Source organism: Etheostoma cragini, chromosome 9 (assembly GCF_013103735.1).
Source record: "Etheostoma cragini isolate CJK2018 chromosome 9, CSU_Ecrag_1.0, whole genome shotgun sequence".
Lineage (NCBI taxonomy): Eukaryota > Metazoa > Chordata > Actinopteri > Perciformes > Percidae > Etheostoma > Etheostoma cragini.
Genome location: NC_048415.1, coordinates 16,790,464 through 16,811,147, shown reverse-complemented (window position 1 = coordinate 16,811,147; position 20,684 = coordinate 16,790,464). Strand labels below are relative to the sequence as shown.

The following is a 20,684-nucleotide window of genomic DNA, read 5'->3' as shown; positions in this document are numbered from 1 at the left end:
TAAAAATAAATTGGGTCATAGAGGATGTCAATTAGGCAATTTACATTCACATAATCTACTAATCCAGCCAATTTTCAAGACATTTTGATTCAGAAAATGTTGCCCTTAATTAAATAAATGGCTGGCACATTCTAAAGTAGAAGAACAAGCCAACGATGAACAATAAGGAAATGTTTACCATCATAAAATTAGTGTTGCAGGCAATAACAAGACTAAAAGAGTCTGTGGGAGCTCTATGAGGCTCTGGCTAACATGCTCACAATGACAATGAGAAGCTACTGATGTTTAGCAGGTACCATATGCTCCCTACCATGTTCACCATCTTAGTTAAGTGTTGTAGCATGCTAACATTTGAAACACTTGCACTAAAATCAAAGTAAAGCTGAGGCTGATGGGAAAGTCCTTAGTTTAGCAGGAATTTAGTGATAAAGGCAGGTACAGATAATTATTTAAAAGTTGACCTGATGATGGCACTTGAGAAAAAGTTAAGTGATAACCAAGTTATTAAAATGAATCCTTAGGGGAACATAATTATCTGAACTGAATTTTAGTGGCAATTCATCCAATAGGCATATCACTAAAAAAACTAAATTGGCAAATTGATTGTGGCGCTAGAGGGAAAGCAATGGGTTAACCAAAGCCAGTAGGACACATTGCCTGGGGACCATGAACATCTGTACAAAATTTCACTGAAAACAACAACAACAATACTTCTTCTTGAGATATTTCAGTCTGACTCTGTACCAGAGTGGTAGACCCACAACCAACAGAGCAACGCAGCTAGCGTGGCTGATAATCAGCTTTATATGTATAGAGAATTAAGTCACTGAGGCAAAGAATCACCTTCATAAGTTTATTTTTGCAAGGATGGCAAGGGTTAAACATTTGGGTTGGTAAGAGTGAACTTCTTTTCATTGGTGGGGATGTTTGTTTGGATTAGTGGAGTAGGAAAATCTGACCCCTAACTCCTTCAGTGGTGCGGAGCTCTAAGTTGAACCCCCAGTGAAGGCTGCCTTTTAGCGACAGCGCACACGTACAATCTCAGAGAAGTAAAAATAGACTGCTGTGCGTCTCCCTTGTACGATCCACCTGTAAATGATGTCATCTCCAAAACATTCCTCTCCTCCAAACATGTCGCTTCCACTTGATTGAGCTACTTTCAAACTCTGGATCGTTAAATAAACACAACCTTCAGTCCTTGCGTGGAGCCACTGCTCAGCCAGATCCATTTTCCTTTCAGAGAATCAAGGCGGTCAAGTAACTTTACAGAGCCCCTAAACCATGGACACGCAACGAGACAGAAACAAGCGAAGGCGTACATCAAAGTCTCGATCTATGATGTTCAGTTATTGACCATGACAGACCAAACACTTGCTCCAGATTAGCAGAGTCTAACCACCTCCTCCAGATGAAAACCATTTAGTGGCTGGAGAAGGAAGGCATTCCTGAAGGAGAGCAGCTACAGGGGCGCTGGGAAGAATTATCCTCCACTGTGGAGCAATCATGCTCCAGCGAGAAGACAGTATTTCTGCTTTTCTAAGTGTCTTGCCCATCTTAATGTGTAAATTTGCACTTAATCACTTCAAAGTTCCAAACAAAGACAACAAAAATCTGAAATGCGACTTGATGGCTGTCATGTGTGTGACACATGGGGCTTTGAAAGAAGGAGGACCATGCGGGTGAAGAGAATCACCAGCAACCTCTTTTCAATGTCAGCCTCTGTTTGCTTGCTTTTAAACTACAGTCCTTTCTGGCAACGAGGAACTACCAGGAGGATCAGTTGTGGCATCTGAAACTGAAGCTACCTTACGTGCATCTGTGCTAACATGAAACTGCGGTTAGCCTCCTAACACCCGAATCAAGCAGGAAAAAAAAACGTTCGACAAAAGCACAGAAAAACACAATGTTTGCATTTACGGCCATGACAGGTCATGCAAATCAAACCTTTTCTTGAGCCAACAGGAGTCTTTCCAGACCCAATATCTTTTGCTGAATGCCACCTTTGTTTGGTCATTTCAACAATTAGCTGAAAAGGAGCTCTTGGATTTCACTATTTACTGCTATTTCAATGGGCTATCTGACCTGCACAGACTTTAACATTCTTCCCTGACAAGACCAACCAAGAACAATGTTTACCTTCATCAATCTTCATCTCTAACACCCCCCTTCCAGAAAAAAAGTTATTTCCCCTTGACTTTGTCTTCCCTGTTGAGTAAAAGGCTCATATTCCACTGACTCGCTCCTCTCAGAGCTGGTTGACTAATCAAATCTGTTGCTGGTGCTCTGCCACAGACAAGACGATATCAGAGGAACAAGAGGATTTCTAATAAAAACGTCAGCATCCAACAACAACAGGCCTTCTTATCTAATTGCTCACACCCTACATAAACAAAATCTCTTCAGCAGGTTTCCCTTCAGTTTACTATCTTGCAGGCTTACTGAAAAGCGAGCCACCTGATAATTAACTGCAGCATTTGGACAAAGAAGACTTTCCACTGAAATCTCTGGTGACCGGACTTTGACATTTTGAATCGATAATCAAGCAAAAACTAAGGACTATGGAAAAAAGCTATGATGAGCTCATGGAAATCAAAAACATCTGTACGCATAACAAATTGGCAACAAATGCGGCAATCAAAGTCCAAAGTTGCCGATAGTGTTCTGATACTGAGGGCAGAAAGTCAAATATACAGTTGATTGCATCTCAAATGGGCTAGTGAAAACCACCCATCCTAAACCACGACCAGTTGCACTGTCATTGCCCCCCACATTGACAAAATGTGGACGGCAATTGTTCCCTTTAAGAGAACCAAAGCAGTCTAGATGAGTGGTGTTCTTTGTTAAAGATCCCATTGTAAAAAGTGAGATTTCCATGTTTATTTTTTTTATAAAATAAGGTTGAGGTCCAATATAAATACTGTGAAAGTATTGAAACGCTCAACCTACAAAAAAATGCACCCCACCTGTATTCAGATAGTGTGCCTTTAAACGAGCTGTCAGGACTTCTGTCTGGTTGTAATGTCACAACTATACTGAACGTATAAAAGTGCGACAAAACGTGTTTCAGATAGAGGGAGAATACAGATATATTCAGACAGATAGTATGAATATGTATAATAATAATAATAATGTGAAAACAATGTGTTTTACGAACGTCAAAGCATGTAAACATGTTTAAGTACAAACCCAAAATACAAGTATGAACCTTTATTAAAAACAGTGGGTGATGAATGTCAAGCCAACAATTCAAGCAATGTGTGTTAGAGGATGCATACCCGACCTGAGCCCGACGGGACCCGACGGGACCCGACGGGACCCGACGGGACCCGACGGGTTCGGACAGATTTTTAGAAAAGGATGCTCGGGTTCGGGTCGGGCTCGGTCACATCAGCGCAATGAACATTTTGGATTTAAAACAGCTTATTATGGAGGTAATGGCGCTTGTTGCCCCGTGTGCATTGATGCGCTCATCTGTTGACATTTCCCAATGCCTTCCTACACTTGCTTAATAAAAGCGGGCTTTCCACACAAACAAACGTACATGTGTCATTAGTATGAGAAACAAATGCGATTTTAACTGTGTCGGGCTAGGGTCGGGCTCGGACAGAAATATCTTAATGCCTGTCGGGCTCGGGTCGGGTTCGGTTACTGCTCTGTCGGACGCAGGCCGGGCTCGGACAGAAAAATCCGGCCCGATCCGCACTCTAATGTGTGTATGAAGGGATAGCAAAGATGTGGTCACACAAGGTTTTGCCAGCATAAAAGGCATTTTTGAATGTTTTTAGGAATAGGATATCTTTAATATTAGAATCATTAAATAATATTTGTAACACAACTTAAGTAAATCTAATAAAATATACACCTCGCTGCCAAGGCCTCAACTTGATCATATCAATTTCAGTACAAAACTAAAAAAATTCAAAGTCAATAGGATATGACCATTTTGAAAAAGCTGCTTTTTCTTATGTTTGTGTCTGCGTGTGGTTCGGTCAGTGGCTGTACCAACACTTGACAGCATTGCTAAATGCTGAGCCTAATCAGAGCCTGAAAGACATAACAGAAACCACAATGGGCTCTTCTTCACCTACGCCAAGACACCAAGACACCAGATGCCCAAGAATCGTTTTGGCAAAAAAAAAAAAAAAAAAGAATCCATAAAGAAACTTCCATTTAAGTTAAAAAAGCAACAAATGTTTTGCATCTAAGACGATAGATTTTGGGAAACAAAGTACCAGCACACATGATAAAAAAGGATCAGTATCACCTTAATGGGATTATAAAAGCCAAAGTGCTCTATTTTGGTCCTGCGCCATACGTAATGCATTCTTGTGGGGCGACGTGTTTCTGAATCTGCTCCTAGTTTGCCTTTCATCTGTTACGTTGTGTTGAGTGACCAAACTCCCCAACTGTTGTGTCTGTGCTGCAGTGCTTACCGTTTATGTTCATGGCTGGCAATACCAGAGACATCTTGGGTCGACTTCCTTTGTTGTGGTTGGTGGCAGGAAGTAGAAGATGATCCTGAAAACAAAGATAATGTCATCAAGTGGAAAATACAACTCACATGGAAGCAAACAAAACATGTCGGAAGCATGCATTTGCCAGTTGTTGATTAAGATTTGGAGCCGAGTTTATGACTCCTAGGAGACCTACTGGAGGACTTGCATTAACAACATGAGGTTAGCAATGATGCAATGGTCATCTGGGAAGTTCAAAGGTCCTAGCATAACTCAATTTCCATGAGGGCCTTTTCTAGTCACAAAATTCTTCAAATTGAGCATTCACTTTTCTCATGCCTCGCCCTATCTAAACAGTTCACCAATCACCTTTGGGCCATTTAAGCATTTTTAATCTACAAGAAGTCAGAGATCAAATTGTCAATAAACATTATAATGCTTGTGTTCACACATGTGACACACACACACACACACACACACACACACACACACACACACACACACACACACACACACACACACACACACACACACACACACACACACACACACACACACACACACACACACACACACAGCTGTGTTTGGACTCAATAACGCCTTAAATTAAAACCCCCACCTTCTAAATAACAACTTCTTTCAAACTACACATCTGAAGTTTGTAATGCTGGCTTTCGGCTACACATTTCTCAAGCCTGAGATTATCCATGATGCAGACATTATGCAACTGGTCGTAGTAGTACTACTCGTAATGAAAGGAAACTGAACTTCATGTGTAAAATTAGTGGAGTGCCTATTTAGGAAGGGTTAAGTGAGACAGGTAACACTGCAGAGAAATCACCCATAATTTGGTTTCTATCACCTGCAAAACTGGCATCAAGAGCTATCAGGAGACCAACTGAAAACAGGTAACCTCGGTCACACTTGGCTTGCAAAACTCAGCCTGGGTGAAATGAAAAATAAGGGGCACTGTGAGGTGATGACACGCGGAAGTATGGTCTTAGGTCGGGGAAGGGATTACTGCAAAAAGATAGGAAGGAGCAATGTAGAAGAAGGAAAAGAAAGTAAAGCCCATAAATCCCATAAAGCCTTATACGTTTTATTAAAATGACACTAATTGTTGGATAGCTAGGAGGTTATTTTTTGTAATTTTATTGATAGTGGTTCTTCAGAATTAAGGGTGTAATGTGATATACGGTCATGGCACTGCAACAAATTAGGGATAAGCTAAAAAGCCACCAAAGGGAATATTACATGCTAAAAAATGACTAAGAGGGTGCATTGAATGGGTTTGAAAGATTGCAGGAAAACAAAACCCCCATTACTGGTCATCATGAGGGGCCGCAAGCTCGTCCAGTTGATATAACAGCTGCCATGACAACAGGTGATTTTTTTTCTCTCCCTTCTTTTCTTGAACCCTATGGGATTCAGCCCATGGTGAAAGCAGCCAGTGTTTCCACCACCTGACCTCAATGCACACTTACATAAAGCCACAGGTGCTGAAACAACACGAGGAGTGAAGCAAGACCGCGAAACAGCAACAGAGTGAAAGTAGTTTCATACTTTGGTTTTTTTGGGAGTTAATGTTTTCCATCACCTCATTTCACACTTAAACAAAGCCACAGGTGTTAATGTACCTGTCCAGGCCTTACAGTAATCTTGACTTAAGTATGGATCTCTGAGAGCGCAACACACTGTAGAGTGACCTCAACTTCTGGCGAGGTTAAGAGAAGGTCATGATGAAGCCAACGAGTTACCTCGAGGGACTAAAGTCAAAATTGGTACTGAGTGGCTTTAAAATCCAAATCCAAAGAAATTTCAATTTAATCCAGAGCTTTTGTAGTTTTGTAAGAACATCGTACTGACTGACAGACGGACAGACAAATAAAAGGTCTGTAAGAATTTAAAAGTTCACACCGAATAATGATCTGAGTCTTTTGCAATTTAACGCTTTGTAAAGTGTTTGTGATACCCAATAATACTTTTATTCTTCTAACCTTTCCCACTTATTAAAACAAGGATAAGTCCACTTCATCATTTAATAATAATTTTAAAAAAAACATTTGGAAGGTATTACGCTGATAGTAGCCTATTATACTGTGAATAAAACATATATTACCCCATTATTATCATGTTATTACAATATTAATATGACTATTACCACTATCAGATATACATATGGTTATCATAAAACCCATTCCTAGTTATTCCATTAGTAATTGCATGTTATTAGATCGGTTACATTTTTATCACCTTATTACCCCAGTATTAATCTTATTACTGTGATGTATTACCCAGTTATTACTTTGGTAATTACAACTTATTACCTGTATATTAACTCTTTTTATTATCACACTAGAGTGCTACCAGTTTTTGCCTGACCTCACTGCTCATGCAACACAAAGTTGCTAGAAACTGACGGAGAGCTATTTGACTTGTAGAGGCCCTCAACTCGGGTATACCGTAGTAGTCATTGTCCCTGCTGTCACCATGTCAACTAAGAGCCAAGCTTTTGTCTTGATCTTTGACCACATGCTCCAAAACTCCCACCCCACTAAGTAATCCTGACAATTTAACGGCTTAACATCCCCCAGAGGTGTTGAGTGTGATATGAGCTCTTTGGAACAGTGACCAAATATTTTTTGGGTAAGAAACATATCTTCATTACATTTTCGTGATGTTATTATGTGTCTTATTCGACTCAGCTCAGTGACAAGAGATGGAGCAGCAACTTCCCATGATAACGAAACACAACCTACAATGGGGAGAAAAGAGTTCCTCTATAGCAACTTTGTTTTCTTTTTCTTGATAACAGAAGAGACAAACCCAAAGTAATCAAAGAACACTTTATATTACGTCCAGGATTAATCATATGAAGAGGAAAAACTTAAAACAGGTTTAGAGTCTCAAATGTGGAAAAATTGTCAAATGAATAAAGGCCAAGAAGATTAACAGTGACACACGGCCATGCCTAAAATCCAAAACATGGTCTTGATGATTGCAAAACAACTAAGCAAACTGGACTAGAAAGAGGTAGTTACACCCTTGGGCGTAACTACCACCCTTCATCCCCTCTACCACCCTCCACTTTTCTCTCAAATCTCTCTGTTGAGAAACCAACCTATTACATATAATTTATGATTCATAAGTTAGTCTTTTTTTAGCATTAACTTGTCACTTTTTATGGCCAGTTTGGAAGAAGGAAATCTCATGACAAATGGAAGTTTTCATAGCTCAACACTGATGAATTTGTGTTTAAGTATTTTTATTTTATATGTGTGGAGCCAGCGCTTGTTTCTTCACTAAAAATCAGTGGAATGGACCAAACAAGTTCAAACTTACCCTGCGGAAGGACACTACATAGAAAGTGTCGCCACGGCGATTGATCTCATCAAAGAAGTCACTGTAGGTGTGATGAGGTGCGTAGTATACCTGCAGCTCATTGCCTAGATTCCTGTTGATAAAGAAAAACAGAAAAGTATGAGGAACACTGCAAAAACACTCAACAAATATTCGAAAATTGTTGGCGAATTTCATACAGATGAAATTCTTTAACAATATTTTTTATATTAGATTTTTCATCAAACCTCTATTATTTGATACATCTGTCTGTTTAACCCTGATATAGACTCCCTTTCTAACTTGGTGTTAGAACAAGTTCATTCAATCATCATTATTACAGTGGAGCACACAGTCAATTGGCAGGGCATTGATTTGCATCTCAGTAATCTACACGTGCAACTATTAGTCATTTAATCAGTTAGTCAATCAATACAAAAAAATGTATCTACAAGTATTTTGATACTCCATAAATTGTTTAAGTCATTTTTCAAGCCAAAATACCATATATTAATTCTGGTTCTGCTTTCCCCTTACAATATACTATACAGATACTCTTTGGTTTTTTTTGTAAAAAAACAAAATTTATGACATAATCTTAGGAGATTGGGGTGGTTATTCTTTAATTTGTTTTAAACACTTAATTAATTGAGAACCTAATCGGCAGATTAATCCATAATTAAAATCAATCATTTTATGACATCATGACAGATGCAGCTCTACGTCTGCTTCCCTTGTTTCACAACCCACTGGAGAATACAAGCTTTCGCAGACTCTACTGCTGTGGCCCGGTTCTAAACATTCTGTGTACAGCAGGACGGCCACATACATGAGGATGAAAACCAAAACGAAACTGTGAGGTGCAACCGTTCTTGTGTATTTCCTCTTTGCATTCTGGTTCTCTTGAAACCGATTTCTCCCATTTTGTCTTGTAGATTTGCATGTTTCACAGCCAGATTTACAACCGACAAAAAAAATAAACTGTGGGTGGCCAACAACACATTTTCTCCATCAGACTGATCCAAACTATGCGGTGCAGTCCAGCAGGAAAGGTTCTTATTGACCATTAAAGCTCTGAAACAGTTTGGAGGGTCATGCTTTAAAATCACTGTAGCACAAATCAGAAAGATTGTAAAAACTGATTAGAGGGCAAACGCCAAGTATACGGATATCAAGGCAAATGTTATTTTCCGTTACAGCCCCATTCAAAGAGCCCCTCTGCTTAAGTACCACTCGAAAAACAATGAAACATACTAGTGTGTTATGTCTACAGTTGCTTTATATAAATTGGTCTCTGTGTATCCGACAGTCTGCCACTCGGAAATAAGATTTAACTCACTGATTCGTATCACACAAGAGATAGCTACTGTGTATTTGTTCTGATTGATCTACAAGATGGATGCGCCCTCTAGTTGTCAAAAAATGCTTAATGCAGCTATAAAAAAAAAAAAAAAAGAATCTGAAAAAAGACTTGTGTGAATATGACACAAATACACTGTTCAGGCCTTTACTCACTTTCCCTCAGTAGTTTCTGTGTATTGGACCGTCACAATCTGGGCACCGTCAGCCTCCTTATTCTCTGTTTTCTGTTGAGGGAAAAAAAAGAGGAGAAAGGGGCTATTATCGATTTATAATCTTATCAACTAACAACTAGAGTGAGCGGGATAAACTCTTGGCAACTCTGTCAAATACAAACAGACTGACTAAATGACCATCATTTCAAAACCATGTACAGATCAACACGCACTCCAGTCCCAAGGTTTTCTCCTTATAAATCACATCTAGTTTAAGAATCTTAAAACTTAGACTTGCATCTAGAACCAAACAAATACAAACAGAAAACCCACCAAAAGAGTTAAATAATATTAATATAAAATCACATATGTTGAATTACTGTTAGGGTTTGTGCGCGTCTGTGGACCTTAAACAGCTCAATACAGGTGAGAAATATACACCTCCACATCTCTATTAAAGTAAAATGAAAAATGGGTATATACGAACTGGGCAGCTCCGAGTGGAATAGACCTACTGTGACAGATTTGGGAAAAAAATCATGGAAAAAAGGAGCAGGGGGCACTAATCCTACAGCTCCCTTCTAAGTGTTGTGTTTACTTTCTCAGGGCTTTTGGATTAAACTCAGCCCAATGAAGAGAAATATGAGGCAAAAAAAGGGAAGGTGTGAGGGGAGGTGAAACAGTGGTGAAAGAGAGGCTTTGGTTGGCCAAAAACAACTTTATATGGCCTAAAATAAAAGGGAAGTTTAATTTGTAAGCTTTATTGCAAACCCTAAACATCACGTAAATTCTTACACGGCCCATTAGATATGTTGTCCTGCTTTTCTTCTTTCAAAACCTGCTGTGTGACCTACCAGAATAGTCCTGGTTGGTTTGTTATTGCTGTTACTCATGCGCCTGGATTTGGTCTGCTGCACCTCATGACGGTGGACCCAGCCCCTCAATTCATGGGCCAACCTGCCAATCGACATGGAGAACATTATTTTCTTTACCTTTCTGTAGTCTTACTTGAAAGGAGAAATGTAGGCCATACATGAAAGAGCTCATAACTTACTCTCTGCACTTGGTCCTGTTAACAGGAGGCTGGCAGGGGGGAGGTGGTCGGAGGAAGATAGGATCCTTCACCACCATCAGGGCTTTATCCTCAGAGCTGCAACGCAGAGGAAAAAGCAGATAAAGGGTGTTAGAGGAAGAGGGAAGTAATTACTTTACAAGACTGATGATATGTTCTTAAATCAATATAAGCATTTCAAATTAGAATCTGTTATTAAAAACTAAATATTGTCCACATGTTGAGAATATGCTTTGAATGCAAACTGAGAGCCAACACGGCTGCCTGTCCTCTGATGGAGATGAAACACAAAGAGTGAATCGTGTAACAGGAAGCAAAACGGTACTAAAAGAGAAACCAGCACGGCTTCAATGTGGGGACAATTATAAACCTTTAGAATGTCAGTGCAAATTAATGAGTTTGTAATTTATTCCAATTCCTAATACTTGACACGTGCAGACGTGGCAGAGCTTCAGTCGCTAATTGTACGGACGGAAATGCTGAGAGGGGGAGTGCGGATTCAGACACTGCACACGCTGCTAGAGCAATGATCAGACGCTGAGTGTAGCTACAGTGACGTGAGCACTGCCACCCTGCAGCTCACATCCAGTCTGATTATGGACAATGACACAAAAAACAAGTCTGGGTTGTTACCAACAGGTGGGTTTATTTACATTATGGATTAACAGCACACTACATTGCATTACTCAATTTATTCAGATTCAGTATTCAGATGATAATGTGACTTTAGTTTACTGTTAAACCTCTGCGAATGAATGATTATGTTGCTTGAGGTGATGATGTAGACTGTCCACAGTCATCCCCCACCTGCAGGAGGCTTGCTACTAATCGCCCGCCACAGACGTAATACCTCCCGTGGGTCCCCCTGATCTGAGCCGACACGTCAAGTATGCCCTGCATTCCCGACTCTAAACGCTCTGGAAATGGTTCGGCGAGACAACATGTCAGCCAACAGAGCCTTGATCATAACTCTAACTGGAGGGGCCGTATTAACCATCCCCCACACACACCTTCCTGGTCAGTGGGACGGCGAGATTAGGTTGCATATTTCCCCCGTCATTCTCCGCTCTTATGCGTTTGGTGCCGTCACCCTTTTGTAAAGGCTAATGTGTTCCTTCCTGCCCACGCTGGATAAATGCTGCTGGGAAACCTGATACTACAGCTGAATAGTTTGCATTAACATGTAACATACCCTATGCCGAGATCTGACAAAACACAGGCTGGCAATGCCATGCAGACATTCAACGCTCTGACCACCTTGCAAAACATCACTGTCAGGACATGGGGGGGCTACCGGTTATGTACCAAATAAGTATGTTATTTATGCAATTTACAAATGAGACTGTTGTGCCTCTATCGCATTTAAAGAAAAATATATAACACTTTAGAAAAATAAACTGTTACTAGCAATAAAAAGTTGGATGTCAAACGTGGCCTGAGCCCAATTTACCACTTTGTTACTCAAAGCACAACTGCTGGCCGGCCAGCCGCGGGCCTGGAGGCGTTTGTAAAGCAGACGTTTGGACAGAGTTGGTAATTGGCTAGCGTGCCTGTTTACACTTGCTGTAATGAGCTGTACTGATTCAGACTGAGCCCAGGCACAGGTGCATCCGGGTCCACTGACATGCGGTTGTGTTGTGAAAGGTGTTTGCGGGGGGGAGCACATTACCTGTCCGCCATCTCAGAGGGGCCACTGTCGAGGGGATCGGGGCCCATCACAACCTCAGTTTCTGCCTCTGAGGAGAAACCCAACAGGTGTCTTCCGCCGTGCTGCATGGAGAGCTTGGAGCCTGGGCCCCCCTGAAACAGACTGAAGAAATAAAAGATAGGTGAGGGAAAAATCTGAATCCTAAGAATGGAGGAAACAAACTGGAAAGAAGAACCGGGTAATGGACTGAAATAACTGCTGAATGCCATGTGGTCCACATCCTGTGCACAGGAGGGTTGTTCGTTTTTAGCCACAGGCAGATTCTGAACTCTGTGGCGCACACACACAAGCAAAAATGCTCTCTTTTCAACGGTATTACTACACTGGGTGGCATTTCCATTTCAAAAGGATCCAAATTCAAAAGAGGACATATTTCACATTCCAAAGGAGAGCCCAAACACAAAATACACAGATGTGAGCACAGGTGTACACACGCACAGGTGTACACACACACACACACACACACACACACACACACACACACACACACACACACACACACACACACACACACACACACACACACTTTAGCTACTGTGAATTACTACTCAAGTCACAAAAGCAAACTCATTCATGGGTCCCAAGAAACCTTTTCATGTTTAAGCTCTGGAAAACAACCAAGAAAACACATTCCCAGCACAGAGTGCAGGCAGATAATCAAAACTAGCCTTGGAGAAAGTTATTCCTAGGAGAAAACAAACATTTTAAAACATGATAACAGAGAAGTCATCATTACAGTTGGATGTGGACTTGAGTTGAGTTTGTGGGGTAACGTAATCTCTCCATTTGCTCGCTGGGTAAAATAAACTCTTTTCTCCAGTGCGATTTTTCATAACTCATCTTAAATTTGTCACGACTTTTAATATTACGAGCACGATATGTTCATTACCTTTGTCAATTGAAATATGGATGAAGTAGGTTTTGTGTGAACTTATTGCTTCAATAGGAAATGTTCTGCTCTGTTTTGAATAAACATTTGTGCGTAATATCTTACATGAGTGGCGTGATTCCCACAGTGACTCAGGGGGCTTTCCATTTGTCTTCCTTCAGTAATTACACTCTTGTGCATCTACAGTGTGTTGCGGTTACCATTAATCTTCATACATCTGGAGATACAGTATGCCATCATCAGCGTGCTTTTGTTTTGAACTAAATCTAAGCTTTTAGAGCCTAAATTAAATTGTTGTGTCTACACTGAAAGACACACACAGAGAGAGAGCCATAGTCACACAATATGCGCTCACCTCATTGGTCCAATGTTAAGCATGACGAACACCAACACCACCATGAGGCACACAGCTCTCCTCTTGGGGGCCGTTACTTTTAGTACAGTGTTCTGCAGGAAAAGTTAGACATCACGTGTTAGTACAAATGACGAATCACAGATATGAGTCCTGTGTAATTCACACAAGACTTTTGTTACTTTGCACAGGCTTCTTTTCTAAGTGAAAGGCTGTGTGGACGTATTGGGAGATCAGTGGCTGCTAGCCTCTCACCTCACTCAGCAGGCCCTCCAGCTGTTTCTTGAGCGTGCCATTCTCACTCTTGAGCTCCTCATTCTCAGACAACGCCATTTTCAGGCGAGCTTCCAGCGAGAGCAGATAATCTTTCTTCTTTTTCCGAGACAGGGAGGCCGACTCGCGGTTCTTTATCATGCGCTGCTGCCTCTGTCCCAACTTGGACTGGAGCGAGAAGGTGACAAAGACAGAAAGAGACATTGGACAAAGGTTATCATTCATGTCAAGTCACCCACTTTATCATATATGGTTGTAACCACTTCACAACCTACCCAAAAGGAGGGATGGTTATTGTGAGAAATAAATAAATTGCCTGCTTGAGCCACCTGTTGGGTTGTAGATCATAGGTTCCTCTCACTTGTGTGACATCATGTTTGTCTAGGCTCTCAAAGGCATTTGGTTAAAAATAGCTTTCCATTCATAAGAGCAATCTTTTTCTGTGAGATCACCCAAACAAATGTCTAGAGGAAAAGTAGGACAAATGGATGTATTCACATGTAGGCGTGCAAAACAGCATTGGACAATCAATGGTATAGATGCAACAGTATATGTACTGCCAGGAGTATGTATGTGGTGAACAACACAGGTGACATCCTAACAAGGAGTGTGGAAAGTGGAGGAGAAGTTTTAAAAGAGGGGCACTGGCATGAGAGAGAGAAAAACACCAAAAAGACACAAGTGAAAAAAGGAAATGAAAGATAGGGAAGGGGAAGCAGACATCAAAGCCACAGTTGGCTTTGTTTTCCCGCCGAGAGAGAACACCTTGGCCATGGATGCTACGGTGTACTACGGTGATAGAATAATACATAGACATGTTCAAGATGTGTTGGGAGGTTAATGCCATCTCTGCAACAACACCTGGCTGTAACATTGCCCCCAAAGAGCCCCTAAGTGCAAAGAATCAAACTTCTGCTTGAAAATATTTACATGGACATCCTCTAAGAGGTCCAGAGGTCGCCTGCATGCCTCTGTACTATATGTGAAAAAAATTGTGTTTAAGGAGTGTGTCACTCTTTGAGAAATGGGTTCACATCTGAGACACATAAACATAGAGGCACTATATATATTATAGGTCTGGATGTAAAAAAAACGTTCAGCAATAGTCGGTCTTAATTGCCGCAATTGTTTATTCAAGGCCTTATTACAAATTAAGACTGCCCAAACCTATGAAAAGGCAAAAAAACTTTTTTTTTTTTTTTTTTTTAAATATGGGATTCTTGCCACTCAAGGCCAGTGAGGTGAGGACTGAAATCTAACCCAAGTATCACTTATCTTAACATAAAATTAACACCCCCCATGGCTGTGGTGATTACCCAAACACCTTCATTGACCATCCCGTCCCCAGCTACTCCTCCCCTCTCCTTCTCCAAAACCCCGCCTCAGGGTAAGCCTGTAAGACCCTGGGCCTAATAGCCCCGCTGGTGATTAAGTTATTTGGATCCCTGTATTTGTGTTCTGTCTCCTGAGAAACCCCTCTGTCTCCCAGCCCAGATCTGGGAGCCGTGCCACTAGCCCGAGCCTGGGAACACTGCAAGTAAGCAGTTACCAGGGAGTGGAGAGCAGGGGGAACTTCACATTGCAACCAGATTGAGGCTGAGGAGGAAAATGTGAGGCAGGCAGCAAAAAAAAAAAAAGGAGAAAAAAAAAAAAGTGGCATTTCTCAATGAACCTCAATTGAATGGGTAAGAACGCAAACACTGGTTCAAACTCAAAATTTCTAAACAAAGTGTCTGTGGGAAACTGCCAAGGCGCCCGTGAGCAGGGCCTTCTCCTCCTCCTCCTGCTGCTGCTCCTGCACAGTGGACAGCTGCATGTTGTTGCTGAAAGGTAGAATCGCCTGCAACAACTCTTCAATGGACAAGTGAGAAGAAGAGCTGACAAGCCAACAGGTCCCAGCATGTCTAACTGTCACACTGCTGTTGAGAGTCGACTCTTTCCATTCAGCATCAGAAGAGTTACTCCAGGAGGAAGTAGGTGATGAACCATTAACCTATCCAAGCAGGAGGGGGCTTAGTTTAACAAGTTTCCGGATTTTACTTTAAGTCATAAACACCTATAACCACGGCATGCAGGTGAAATAACTGTCAAGCAGGGATGTTGAATTCTTTCTGTCTTTTTGTGTTGCAGTTCCCCCTTTGGGTACTCGCTTTCTCTTAACTCAATTTTAAAATCCACACGGTGCCTAACTGTGCTGTAGGTGAAACATTTAGTTGCAGAGCAAAAGCAAGTCAGCACTTTGTTCCAATTGTTTGTTTTCCAATGAGGTATTTAGTCAACTGTTAGTGCAGAATTTGGTATTTTATGGATGTACCAAATCACAAAATTTGCACATTAGATACATTACAGCAGGGTTTTGTAAAATATAAGGACTGCCTGTGTGTCTTACTTTGTCATTAAACATTTGACTTAATACAATAATATAATTTTACACTTTGTAATGAAACAATGAAATTTAAATAGTTTCCCTGCTGCATCATATTACACAAAAGCAGCTTTATACATTTGGACAAAAACAACCAGATGTGGTGACAAAAACATGAGCTCAAGGGGCCCGCCTAACTGATTTGAGTTGGTTCAATCAACTCAGAGTAGGTTGACTCAGAGTTAAGCGTGTGCACCACCACTATAAAAAGGCAGCAGGACTGGAACCATGATACTACGATTCACCATGGCAACCACCACAGACTAATCGGTCGGCGTACTTTTGCTGCGTTCTTTTATTTATCCGAGTCGGATTTACAACTAGAAAGTCAGACATGGCCTAGCAACATGGACCAACACGTCCCCTGTCCTTGGATTTCTGAGCTCGGAATTCCGACAACCCTTATGGACACTGAGAAAGAATTCCGATATCCGAGGTCCGAGTCGAATTGTTGAGGATAACAGAACGGAGCAAGTATCCCTCTGGAACTACTCATGCGCACATACAGAGTGTGTGAATATATGTTTTGTTTAAAAAAGCAACACGGCTGCTGCTGCTGCAAAATAGCAAGGATTGGTGTGAGAAAATTGCTTATGAAATGCCTAAGCTCTAATATAGTGTATTCATTTCATATTTAAATCACAGGTAACATATAATATTACTGGTGAAAACTGGAATGGTAGTAGGCTACACCTATTTCATTTAGGGGCAATCCTGTAGGCAAAAAAATAAAACTACTACTAATACCATTCGGAGGCTGCAGCACCATGTCATTAACAGAACTATAATCTATAATCATGCATTTATTTTTAATGGATCTCGCTGGTGTGTGTCCAGGGAACACTATAAAAACATTTTAGAGCGAGGCACACTTTTCTGACGGCTCTGCATTTGCAAAAAACGTAATGCTACACAAAGAATGTGCTGGGATGTAAAAGCATGTCAGCCATGGGTGACGTCAGTGATAGGAGGACGGATAAGGCATCTACATATCTCTATCTCCATATCATCTTCAGACGAATGTGCGAAGTAGCACAGCTTCTTCGACAAGACAAAAGGACCTGCCAAGTTTGAAGTATAAAAAGTTTTATAATCTGCCTAAAAAACCAACCTTGTTTGGTTTTTTTTATTCATGCAGATGACAATACTGCGTTAACATGCGCCTGACACAGACTGAATGAAACATTAATAAGGAAATGAAAGAGCGCTGTGTCAGAGCGAGTAGAGACTGAGAAACTTGAGGTTTCTTGAACCAGGTTAGGTTCACAGACTCTGTTACCATAGTAACAGACTATGAGGTTAAGTCACCTCGCTTTCTGAAAGGGGCTGGAGTTACCCCTCTCTCAGGTTTGATTAACCTCCCTTTCTGAAACAGAAAACCCAGATCCTCATCTCAGGGTTAACAAACTCAGTTCCCACTAAACCCGCTTTCTGGAACGAGCCTCAGGAAACATTCAACAGATTGTTAGCACCTGATGTGGGGAACTGTTCAAATCACTGGGTGTATTTAATTAAGAGCTTTGCTGTTAAATCTATGATAGATTTCTCCCTGTATGAGTGTTGAATAATGAGCATAGATAATAAGACAAATTGTGTAATGGATGTGATCAAGCTCCCTTGTAGCTCTCCAGGAATTCTCATAATGGAATAATATTTTCTCTATAAACTCAACTGAGCACTCCGATTTGGAAACTGGACTCTGATGCAAAATAAAAATTAAAGGCCTGAAAGCATCATCTTCTGTGCTGGACGTGAGGGATCCCTTTCCATCTGGCATTACACAATGCTTTCCTGGGCTCCCCTCCTATAAATGCCCCCATCCTAGTAATAGAAGGATTTGTCGAGGCCTGCAGTTCTAGGCTGGAGTGCTTTGCAGTCTAGAGAGAACACACACACACACACAGGGGTATAGGAGCTCATTACATTACAGTGAATCAATCCCTGATGGCTGTTTACAGCTGTCCCATAAGCTTTGCCCTGCACAGCACCTGTCGGAAGCATGTAATGGTTAGCAGCCGTTTAACACGCGGCTTATTAAGGCTAACTTTAGCCCAAAATACAGTACTGTAACAACTTGAACAGTGGCCCACACAGACAAACTGTAGACATAACATGTAGTAACACCTGGCGCAGGCATGCCATCTTTAACAGGCATTTTACACTTCCCCCAGCCCACCAAGTCCACCACTGTGCTGTAGCTAAACCACAGTGAGGATATAAAGTGAACACGGCTGCAGTGGGTACAAACACCAGCATACACACAGGACTCTTTAGTCCATTTAAAGCGAGACCTTCAGGATGAAACTTTTGCCAGATGAATTAACACATTATTTTTCTTAAAAGTAAAAAGGTGAATTTATATATTCATAAACAATGAAACATACCCGTACTCACTTAAATACACGGTGGGGTTTTGCTGCTACAGTTGGTCTGGTACGAGCAGTAGCTTGTGGTGGCTAACGTTAGCATAGATAATGATGTGTACGAGACATTAAAGACACTGACTTTGACTCTTTATGCTACTGTTACCCTACTTTAAACCATTATAAGTATTACCATTATAATTGTCACTTGTGGCTACAGTGGCTACCATTTAGCAAAACTTACATAGTCTCACTTTTAAACAATAAATAGCTGATATGACACCCATATTTTCTAATATAAATATACAGAATGTTTACTACATTCCCTAAAACATCGTTAACAATTTGAGAAATTAATGGAGGTCTCAACTCCAAAAGACCCAGGCTTATTTTCCCCCACTTAATTATTGTAGACAGTCCCTCCTCTTTAATCACCTATTGTAAACTTTATTGACTTGCTTAGCTTTACAAATGGCTGAGAAGCTTATTTATTTTGGCCTCTGAGGTTTGGAATTCCTCGTCATTGTTCTCGTGGTCTGGCAAGAAGAGTGCTTCTCCAGACTCGATTAACCCCTTGATAATCGGATAAGTTCCTCTTGGGCCCTTTCAAGGGCCGACTATTTTTGACAGGCAGAGGTCAAATGTTACCATTCATTAAAAAAATAAAAAAAAACACTTGTGAAATTTCAGTTGAGGTTTATCATTGAAAAGTCTGAAGGAAAACTAATTAGTTAATGTCAAGATAAATTGAGCAGGTTGGTAAAATAGAACATTGTGACATTAGGTTGTGACTAATGTTTTTCACATCCATGGTAATTGCATCAGGGCCACACAGAGATTGTTACTATAAGATGCTAAAAGCTGGCTGAATTTTCTGTGGTTGTCCCAGTGTCACCACTATAAGCACTGCAAATCATTCAGGATACATTCCACAAATGTGACACATATGATTATTCTTAATTAAAAAAAGTTACCCTTATGAACAACAATGCATTTTTTAAACTTCACTGCCGGTCAGTTTGAGCTAGCTGGCGAATGGAAAACACTGAATTTGGAAGTTTTTCTCACAGTCAAAAAGAACAAGACAAAGAGGGGAGAAGACGGAGTAAGAACATGTTTCTAGCTAAAGGTCGGACTTTAGCAAGCCTTCAGGGAACTCTCATGCCGGGGACCAAAGCCTGAAACAACAAACGGCATCTCTCTGACTTTTAAGATGGACGCTGATGATTCAGACCAGCCGAAGGAGGCAGTTTGTTCAAGTAACAAAGAAAATCAGAAACATAGACCTATAAACTAGCCCCAGGTCTTTAAAAGAATATCAGACTCTCCCACCCAAAATAAGTCCAGCATGCACGAAAGCTTGTATTAAGAAACCACAAGTTTGTACCCTAAACAAAACAAACTATAATTGACTTTTCTGTTTTGACTTTTAAATCTCTAGGGCAGTCCCTGCTGTACTTAATGGTACCTTATAAAAGTCCCTGAAAGCTCTATGCTGTCCTGTGCTGTCATTACACAGGCCCAACAGAAATGAGTGCATGAGGCAGAAATACTGAAGATCAGCAGGCTGTCTGTTAACTTTGCATGTTTGTGTGTCTTCTGTTCACTGCAGCTGTCCTGACATCACCCCTGAATGCAACACATGTAAGGTTCCACCCTATTTCATCCACATGGAGAGTAACAAACTTTACACTGTCTGCACTACATTTACATAACGTACATGTAAATCTTTCCAATGAAACCCCACAGGTACAAACAAAGGAGAAGCCAATAATGGTCATGTGTGGATTGTTTGTGGCTCCATGAAAACCAGAGAGGCTTATGATTAGTAACTATCACGCAGATGTCTCTCTTTTAAGAGTAATGACTGAATCAAGTGACACAACAACAAAAACATTTGCATGTAACCAACATGGCAAAATCTTTCAATTTGATGTAATAGATTTGTTTGCATAGATTTTGGTGTCATGTTTACGGACAGAAATGGTCCATGCAATGTTTTAACTTTTTCCTTCAGCGTGAAAAATGCATGCATATATCATACATGAGTAAAAAAGTCATAAACCTTTTACTTTCAACACTTTGTTTTTCATATTTAAAGCAGAAATTAAGTTAATGGTTTGTGAAATTAAAATAAACACTAAAAATAGGGTAAGATGAGTGAGTTGATGTTGGACAGGTTCCAGCTCAAGTGTCAACTTGGCAACCACAACATCATAGTTACATAGTGGGCAGGTGCATGCACGCCCATGTTACTACTCAAAGGCATGCAAGCACATGCATGTGGGTCCTTGC

General features: G+C 40.8%; 1 protein-coding gene across 2 annotated transcripts in view; it reads right to left on the bottom strand.

The window, feature by feature from the left end:
* The window catches only part of atf6 (activating transcription factor 6), a 36,956-nt gene that overhangs the window by 4,414 nt on the left and 11,858 nt on the right, over positions 1–20,684 (bottom strand). Inside the window, exons 8-15 of one of the 2 annotated variants that reach the window (XM_034880856.1) lie at positions 13,584–13,769; positions 13,332–13,423; positions 12,049–12,189; positions 10,362–10,457; positions 10,162–10,264; positions 9,309–9,379; positions 7,797–7,908; positions 4,434–4,518 (exon numbers count right to left, since the gene is read on the bottom strand). In XM_034880856.1, coding sequence (XP_034736747.1) covers positions 4,434–4,518; positions 7,797–7,908; positions 9,309–9,379; positions 10,162–10,264; positions 10,362–10,457; positions 12,049–12,189; positions 13,332–13,423; positions 13,584–13,769 — 886 coding nt within the window. The remainder of the gene's footprint in view (positions 1–4,433; positions 4,519–7,796; positions 7,909–9,308; positions 9,380–10,161; positions 10,265–10,361; positions 10,458–12,048; positions 12,190–13,331; positions 13,424–13,583; positions 13,770–20,684) is intronic. The other variant, XM_034880857.1, reaches the window with a different exon arrangement.